The sequence below is a fragment of the Formica exsecta genome, unplaced genomic scaffold, assembly GCF_003651465.1.
Source record: "Formica exsecta isolate Colony F162 unplaced genomic scaffold, ASM365146v1 scaffold500, whole genome shotgun sequence".
Classification (NCBI taxonomy): domain Eukaryota; kingdom Metazoa; phylum Arthropoda; class Insecta; order Hymenoptera; family Formicidae; genus Formica; species Formica exsecta.
The window spans coordinates 110030-119325 of record NW_021852243.1 but is presented as its reverse complement, the minus strand read 5'-3'; the positions used below and the strand labels follow the sequence as shown (position 1 = coordinate 119325).

Sequence of the window (9296 nt, the reverse complement as noted above, 5' to 3'; positions counted from 1 at the left end):
GAAAGAGAGAGAGATAGAGAAGAAAGGGAGCGCCGCATCCCGTAGCGGTAACGAGTCGAGACGGCCCGAGAACATCGGCGGTGCCACTTCAAAGCGGGAATCCCGCGCAATCAGGCCCCCTGCCCTTCCGAGGCACGCTTGAAAAACCGAGCACGAGGGTACCATCGCGCCGTCCGCGTCCCCCGCGCCTCTCGCGTGCCCTCGCGCAGCTTTGCGCTCTCGATCCAGAGCGACCAGAGTCACTGGGGAGATCATCGCCGCGCAAGAGAGAGAGCAACCTCGGAGACATCGATGCCGGCCGACACTATCGTGCACTCTCTCTTTCTCTCTTTCTCTTTTATTATTAACAATAAGATAGAAGAGAATTACTCAAGCTTTCGTTGTACAATATATTCATTATGTATCTAAAGAGTCACTACGGTTCGCGTTGCGAAAAATTGCCAAATAATAAAATTTTAATAGGAAAAATTTACTTTTTATTATTTAAACGATATATCAAGCTAAAGAGTAATTATTAAATAAGACAGTTATACACATCTATAATATATTTAATAATTATATATAAATTAATATTAGAGTTCGATGAACACAAGTATCCTTTTATAAAATTAATCACGGGACATACAATCCCAAGATGCGCTCAAGTATCATTAGAAAAGACGTGAAAATGTATTAATTAGCCGGATCGTATACGGCTCGCACGCGCCGTAGTACATTAATAAATTACTTTCCATTCTCTTCTCTTTTTCATTTGCACTACTCGCGATAACTGTAAATGCGGAACGACGTCATTAGAGGCCACCGCGATGCACGCACGATGCGTAGGTCCGCGCTTTTTTAATTGCTATTTTCGGTCACGTGTGTCTAGGAAAATATCCAAGCTCCAAGACAGTTACGAGTAATTACATCCGTATAAAATATTACCGCCGTATTAATGCGAAATGTGAGTGCTTGGATATAATTTAATGCATTTCTACTGTCGACGTAATAAATCCCCGTTTTAATATCCTTTTCTTCCTCGCGAATAAAATTCTCTCTCTATCCATTCTAAACTTTGCGATCCGCAATGCTTTGGTCGGATTAACGTAATCCTTGAAGGACACTATGCGGTACTGAGAAATCGTATTGCCTATGCTAATTTATGAATCGTTATTTTTTTTTTACAAGAAGGAAAATTAAAACTTTTCTACAAGATCAATATAATTTCATTGCTCGGTAATAGTGATCATTGGACCGATATTACGACGCGTATTTTGTCAGAAATTATTTAATAAACTGAATGTGATGAACTATCATTTTCGTAAAAGCACAAAATGCCAAGTTCTTAAGTCATGATCATGATAGCAAAAATTAGGTTAAACTCAATAAATTAATTCGCTATTTCACCGAAATTTTCTTGGATGGAGCACGTAAAAATTAACACAAAAAGAAAAATATTAGAAAAATTATTCAGTATAATTTATTATCATTCTTTTAGACGCGTTGTACAAAAAAAATTACGTTCGTGTTTTTGTTTAATTTTGTGTTGCGAGCAATTTTGCTTTTATTCACTAGGCATCCTTCGACGATGACTGAGGGAACGCGACAGAAGATGAAAATTAGAAGCTAGCATCTATCGGCATTAGAGAGAAAGTGAGAGAAAGAGGCAATAAATATCTCGGAGAGAACGATCCGTGCATGCGCGATAACGTCGTGAAGACGGTCTTGATCATCTATCTCGTCGCAAAGCGCAGATTACTCACGATATGAATAGTTGCTCACGATAATTGGCTTGTTTTTTCGTCGAGATTGGCTTATTTTTTCCAGCGAATTAAATTCTATTAAATGCGCGTTTCTGATTACTTTATTCGTGCCTCGCTCGTCATCAATATCTGGACTTTCTTTCGCGAAATAATCATCCGTAAAATATAAATGTTTGTTTCAGCTGATTAACGATAATGCTATCGTCGCGAGAACAGGTGTCACCCATCTTTTTTACGATCTCCGTAAACAAATTAATTATATACTCGGGAATTACGGCATAGAATATCGATTCTTGATCCGATTTATAATCCGTCGTATAAATCCGGACATGCGTAAATCAAGTTAATACGTTGCGAAAAAACAGCTTGTAATTTTTTTTTTTCAAAGTAGACAAATTTGAATTTGTCTTGTACGCAAACTAATTTATTAATAGATTCTTGTTGATAAGCTCTTTATTAATGTATTTTTATTGATTCACGTGATGTTTTAATAGATTTTTAAAAATTCATAATACAAATTTATGCGGATAGGAACGATTATGATTATCGGTATTTAATTATTCTTTTGCTGATTACATTTTCTGATTAATTTGGAATAACTTTGAATCTCTCGTCAGAAAACTGTTCACAATAAATCTTCATAACGACAATTGAAACGTAAGATATCATCAGAGTCGGAAAAATAAGAAACAAAAATTGCAATTTACGACTTACAAGGCTTTAAAAAAAAATCTACAAATTAAAAAAAATTGCTTTGAATTCTTCATGATCATATCTAGGTATTTATTGAAATTAGTTAAACGTAGCATAATAATACGCGAACATTTCAAAAGGATATTATCTAATCATAAATGTATTTCCGGTAGACAATAAACGACGAATGCGCGTCGCATATAGTGTCGAATTGCGACCGATAAGATCTAGCGATCGCAAAAAATAGTGTGCAGATCGTCGCAGAGACGAAACATTATAATTATACTGCTGCTTCAAGAGCTTTATACGTCAAATCCTGTTGCAAATTGCGCAAAAAGCGCGATAACAATCGAAATTGCGTTACTTCCTGTCGACGATGGGCTTGTTGTACTTACAAGGCTTTAAAAAAAAATCTACAAATTAAAAAAAATTGCTTTGAATTCTTCATGATCATATCTAGGTATTTATTGAAATTAGTTAAACGTAGCATAATAATACGCGAACATTTCAAAAGGATATTATCTAATCATAAATGTATTTCCGGTAGACAATAAACGACGAATGCGCGTCGCATATAGTGTCGAATTGCGACCGATAAGATCTAGCGATCGCAAAAAATAGTGTGCAGATCGTCGCAGAGACGAAACATTATAATTATACTGCTGCTTCAAGAGCTTTATACGTCAAATCCTGTTGCAAATTGCGCAAAAAGCGCGATAACAATCGAAATTGCGTTACTTCCTGTCGACGATGGGCTTGTTGTTTTTTTTTTCCGCATTTGGACACGTAAACGCGTCACAGATTATGGGATTTATATAAGAGCAAAGAAAGCTTCTGCGGACCAGTGTACTAGTGCATCAAGTTAAGCAGGATGATTAAGCTATTCCTCATTACTTTACTTTGCGCGACGCTGGTGGTAAGAAATTTGCAATGATAATTTATTTATAATCTCAGAATAAAGTAACGTGCAAATCATATGTGTTGTATTAACATAAATATGGTAAATTAAATATAAAAAGTAAAATTTTTTAAATATACTATAATAATAAAAAGAAAGCACGTATATAAGAACAAATTTTTATAGCTTATATATTATCGAAAGAATAGATGTAAATAATGTATTTTTATTTTTATCAAATAATATCTTTTGAAACATTCGAAACATTTGATCCACATAATTTCACTATACATTAAACGTTAAATAATACTGATTATTCAGAGTTATTAGTTTTTTAGTATTAGAAAATAATTATAATATTATTTATATTTTAATATCAATTAGATTCTACAAAAATTATATCCGTGACATAAAAAAATTTAATTGTCCTTCCAGTTCGCTGATTTGCCGGTCCAGGGCCTCCAAGATGTAAGTAAGATGCATGGCTAAATGATTTAAATATATACAATGTTATGCTTTATTTCAATGAAATTTTCTTCTATTCGACAAAATTTAAAACATAAAAAAAAAGAAATATAAATAATTTCTTTCATATTTTTATCGGATATATTATAAGATAATATTTATTTAAAGGCAGCGGAGGGACCGGTGAACGGATTTCTCGGTATGGCTGATCACTTGGGTCGTGGTAGTAGTTTGGTGCGACGATCGGCACAGGGAGGTGGAGGTCAAGGAGGAATAGGAGGAGGATTTGGAGGACGCGTGGGAGGAGGAGCAGGAGGAGGAGCAGGAGCAGGAGGAAAATGATAGAATCAGATCATAAGGATCATAAATAAATAGTTTATGCTCTTTAGGTAAATGTTTGTTAAACTGCGGAGCACGATCCATAAGTCGATTCTATGAGTCACTCTACAATTTATTTATTATATGTATATATTTTTTATTTAAGAAGTTTATGCGTTCATTTCAATAATTATTCAAAAATTAATTAATAATAATAAAATAATTAATGAAATTATACAGTTGATATATAGCATTTCATTATATTTTTACTTTATTAATAATAATATCAATTGTTTGAAATATTTGGCAGTTTATATCGTGTAAAGTTGGTATTAATATCTAATATTTAACATATTAGTCTCGATTAAATTTGATAGAAGAAGTTTAAAGAATTAAGTCTATTTTAGATGATTGTATATAATTCACGAGAGACTTCTATTTATAAAAAATTGTATACAGATTTAATATTTAAAAAAATATTGATATTGAAAATAGCGTTAGAGATTAATTTGTATTTATTTCATAGGTCCAATATGGAGATATTGAAGCCTGTTGTAAAATAGAGAAAAGTGATTTAGATTTCACTCAACACTTTGACACGTCTTATTAGAGTACTTTGCACGCTTGAGAACCTCGATGATTTTAGATTTACAATAATAAAACTTCGCACCGCATGATATTTATTATAATATTTATTTTATTCGATCCCATCCGTACTTGTTCTTAACAAAACGGAAATAATCCGTGAAAACTTTTTAATTTTGATATACATGTATAACGTACTATTTCGTTATTAAATTTCTCTTACTTTTTCTATCTAATGAAAATAAATTTTAAATATTAGACTAAAGAGTAGATGTATATTTAATGTTTCTAACATATTTTAATGTTCGGATTATATCGTATATTTTACTGTCAAGTAGGCTATCAAACATCGCGAGAGAACTGTATATGTATGTACATATTTACGTAAATATATTTGAAATAAATTGTCGTTCTCGAAGAGCCATGGATGACCAAAAACTACGATTTGCACAATCGATCGCACGATTTTATTACACTTCTAGATTTTTGACGTTTCACAAAAAAATCACGGAGTTAAGAACATATTTAACAGAGAAAAGAGAGATTATTTGTCGCGTTAATAACTTTATACATAACTTTACGCGCGACGGACGCATTAATCACAATATAAACAAATAAAAAATAAAAAGATGTATTTACCGAACGATGTTTTATCGTTATCCGCCCCGCTGGTCTGTTCCATCGCCTTTAATCGCGTCATCGAATTCGTACCATCGCCTTTAATCATGTCGTCGAGTCCGCTCCATCGCCTTTAGTCGCGTCGTCTAATTCGTTTCGTCCGTCGTTCTTTTTCGTGCACTCATTAGGTTATACTTCGACACGAGACGCGCGCGGAGATAGATTAGAATTAGAACAATTACAAATCTTTGAATCGTTCCATCCTCTTTAATCACGTCGTCGGGTCCGCTCCATCGCCTTTAGTCGCGTCGTCGAATCCGTTTCGTCCGTCGTCCTTTTTCGCGCATTCACTAGGTTATATATCGACAGGAGGACGCGCGCGGAAATAGGTTAGTAATCGCGCTTTATTCGCGACTCGCCAACCTTCCCCCACACACGCTCATGCCCTCACGGACTGATTGTGAGTGTAGTGAAGTCGTCGAGCGATGATACTTGTTGGGTAAACATGTGCGGACAATATCGAATTTCTCTCTTTCTCTTACAATTAGATCTTGTTATATGTACCTTGATATTTTGATGCTCACTCCCTCTCTCTCCCTCTCTCTCTCCCTCCTTCCTCCCTCCTCTCTCTCTCTCTCTCACACTTTCACTCTTAATATTTATTTCATTAACTCATCGAAAATATGCGCGTTAAGTTTTGTTCGTTGGCTCAAATTTTTTGATTAGAGAAATAATTTTCGCGTAATAAGTCGCGTCGAAAGTATCGTGTGTACAGCATTTTTTTCACTAGTTTCTCGTATACGTTCGGAATGTATCGAGTGATGAAAATATCAGGTTTCAGTATCGCGAGACGTATTTACGTTTCGGCGAAAATACGTCGATGCGAAATTCGTTTCTTCGCGTTGTTCGAGTTTTTAAAATTAATGCATACACGTATACGTAATGTTAAATATTCTTGATATAGCGTATATATTTCACTTTTATGTGACGTCGGAACGAAGTTGCCTTCGCGTCGTCCGAGTTTTTACGTAGCGTCGTTCGGACGATTGTCGAGAGTGTCGAACTAATTGAGATACGTGACGATAAATTAATCGATCGTTAATTAAGTTAAATAATCAGACGGGCATCGTATTTCGCTAATTTCTTCCTCGTTTCTCGCGTCTCACAATGTATCGTACGTGTGATGGGAAGTGACGAAAACGTCGAGCATTGAATTAATCAGGGTATGCAAAATTAATCTAGATAAGCGAACGATGTCCTGTGACGTAAGCGGGAGTGTAGCGTCGGTATGAAGTTGTCGCGTCTTTTACGAAAATACTTCGCGTCGTTGGAATATTTTACATGGCGTCCGATAAGATCTAGCGATCGCAAAAAATAGGAGTGGAGGTAAAGATGCACGTAGAAAAGGACATACTCTGTTTCGTGCCCCTTGCGTTCTCTCTCGCTCGCACGTAGCATAGCGTACTCTTTCGCTATGCTACATGCGAGCGAGAGAGAACGTAAGGGGCACGGAACAGAGTATGTCCTTTTCTACGTGCACCTTGGCCCCCACTCCTCAACACTCGGTCTAAATATACTGTGTCTCTATGGGCGAAACATTATAATTATACTGCTGCTTCAAGAACTTTATATATCAAATCCTGTCGCAAATTGCGCAAAAAGCGCGATAACAATCAAAATTGCGTTACTTCCTGTCGACGATGGGCTTGTTTTTTTTTTCGCATTTGGATACGTAAACGCGTCACAGATTATAGGATTTATATAAGAGCAAAGAAGGCTTCTGCGGACCAGTGTGCATAGTGCATCAAGCTAAGCAGGATGATTAAGCTATTCCTCATTACTTTACTTTGCGCGACGCTGGTGGTAAGAAATTTACGATGATAATTTATTTATAATCTTAGGATAAAGTAACGTGCAAATCATACATGTTGTATTAACATAAATACGGTAAATTAAATATAAAAAGTAGAATTTTTTAAATATATAAATAATAATAAAAAGAAAGCACGTATATAAGAACAAATTTTTATACCTGATATATTATCGAAAGAATAAATGTAAATAATGTCATTTTACTTTTTCCCAAATAATATCTTTTGAAACATTTGAAACGTTTGATCTACGCAATTTCATTATATGTTAAATAATACTGATTATTCAGAGTTATCAGTTTTTTTAGTATTAGAAGATAATTATAATATTATTTATATTTTAATATCAATTAGATTCTACGAAGATTATATCCGTGAAATAAAAAAATTTAATTGTCTTTTCAGTTCGCCGATTCGGCGGTCCAGGACTTCCAAGATGTAAGTAACATGCATGGCTAAATGATTTAAACATGTATAATGTCATGCTTTATTTCAATGAAATTTCTTTCTATTCGACAAAATTTGAAATAAAAAAAAAAAAAATGTAAATAATTTCTTTCATATTTTTATCGGATATATTATAAGATAATATTTAGTTAAAGGCATGGAAGGGACCGGTGAACGGATTTCTCAGTACGATGAAACATGGTAGTAGTAGTTTGGTGCGACGATCGGCAAATGGAGGAGGACCACCAGGAGGACCTCCAGGAGGTGGACCACCAGGAGGTGGAGGTGAAGGATACGGAGGAGCATCTGGAGGAGCATCAGGAGGATTTCAAATAGGAGGAGGAATGGGAGGAGGAATGGGAGGAGGAGGAGGAGCAGGAAGCGAATGATAGAATCAGATCATAAGGATCATCAGAATAAATAGTTTATGCTCTTTAGGTAAATGTTTGTTAAACTGCGGAGCACGAACCATAAGTCGATTCTATGAATCGCTCGACAGTTTATTTATTATATGTATATATTTTTTATTTAAGAAGTTTATGCATTCATTTCAATAATTATTAAAAAATTAATTAATAATAAAAAATAATTAATGAAATTATACAGTTGATATATAGGTATATTATACTTATTATATAATATTATGTTAAATATTATAAATAAATTTTAAATTTTGAATATTAGATTAAAGAGTAGATGTATATTTAACATGTTTCGAACGTATTTTAATGTTCGGATTATACCGTATATTTTACTGTCAAGTAGGCTGTCAAACATCGCGAGAGAACTGTATGTGTGTTTACATATTTACGTAAATATATTTGAAATAAATTGTTGTTCTTGAAGAGCCATGGATGACCAAAAACTACGATTTGCACAATCGATCGCACGATTTTATTACACTTCTAAATTTTCGACGTTTTACAAAAAAATCTCGCAGTTAAGAACATATTTAACAGAGAAAAGAGAGATTATTTGTCGCGTTAATAACTTATACATAAAATTAATTAATAATAAAAAATAATTAATGAAATTATACAGTTGATATATAGGTTTTCATTATATTTTTACTTTATTAATAATAATATCAATTGTTTGAAATATTTGGCAGTTTATATCGTGTAAAGTTGGTATTAATATCTAATATTTAACATATTAGTCTCGATTAAATTTGATAGAAGAAGTTTAAAGAATTAAGTCTATTTTAGATGATTGTATATAATTCACGAGAGACTTCTATTTATAAAAAATTGTATACAGATTTAATATTTAAAAAAATATTGATATTGAAAATAGCGTTAGAGATTAATTTGTATTTATTTCATAGGTCCAATATGGAGATATTGAAGCCTGTTGTAAAATAGAGAAAAGTGATTTAGATTTCACTCAACACTTTGACACGTCTTATTAGAATATTTTGCACGCTTGAGAACCTCGATGATTTTAGATTTACAATAATAAAACTTCGCACCGCATGATATTTATTATAATATTTATTTTATTCGATCCCATCCGTACTTGTTCTTAACAAAACCGAAATAATCCGTGAAAGCTCTTTAATTTTGATATACATGTATAACGTATTTTTCGTTATTAAATTTCTTTTACTTTTTCTATCTAATAAAAATAAATCTTAAATGTTATTATTATTTAATAATA

At 33.5% G+C, this 9296-nt stretch overlaps 2 protein-coding genes and 1 long non-coding RNA gene across 4 annotated transcripts in view; 2 read left to right on the top strand and 1 right to left on the bottom strand.

The window, feature by feature from the left end:
- Window positions 1-5715, bottom strand: part of LOC115241572 (histone-lysine N-methyltransferase, H3 lysine-79 specific-like) — a 27428-nt gene extending 21713 nt beyond the window's left edge. The window contains exon 1 of one of the 2 annotated variants that reach the window (XM_029817376.1): window positions 5341-5715. The gene's annotated coding sequence lies outside the window, so the exon portion shown is untranslated. The remainder of the gene's footprint in view (window positions 1-5340) is intronic. The other variant, XM_029817377.1, reaches the window with a different exon arrangement.
- On the top strand, window positions 3084-5132 carry LOC115241574. The gene is made up of 4 exons (XR_003884923.1): window positions 3084-3351; window positions 3769-3801; window positions 3967-4187; window positions 4643-5132. It is a non-coding gene; the product is annotated as an uncharacterized LOC115241574 (long non-coding RNA).
- Window positions 5716-7054: 1339 nt separating the features above from the next.
- On the top strand, window positions 7055-9117 carry LOC115241573 (glycine-rich protein 5-like). Its single transcript, XM_029817378.1, has 4 exons — window positions 7055-7182; window positions 7596-7628; window positions 7787-8075; window positions 8965-9117. Exons 1-3 carry the CDS (start codon window positions 7138-7140, stop codon window positions 8024-8026), a joined length of 318 nt encoding a protein of 105 aa, XP_029673238.1. The 5' UTR covers window positions 7055-7137; the 3' UTR covers window positions 8027-8075; window positions 8965-9117.
- Window positions 9118-9296: the final 179 nt, after the last annotated feature.

Bases quoted from the DNA above. Each gene is read 5' to 3' on its own strand.
- LOC115241573 (XM_029817378.1), top strand. From the start codon at position 7,138: ATGATTAAGCTATTCCTCATTACTTTACTTTGCGCGACGCTGGTG. The intron at 7,183-7,595 runs GTAAGAAATTTA...TTGTCTTTTCAG, and splicing joins TACTTTGCGCGACGCTGGTG to TTCGCCGATTCGGCGGTCCA. The intron at 7,629-7,786 runs GTAAGTAACATG...GATAATATTTAG, and splicing joins CGGTCCAGGACTTCCAAGAT to TTAAAGGCATGGAAGGGACC.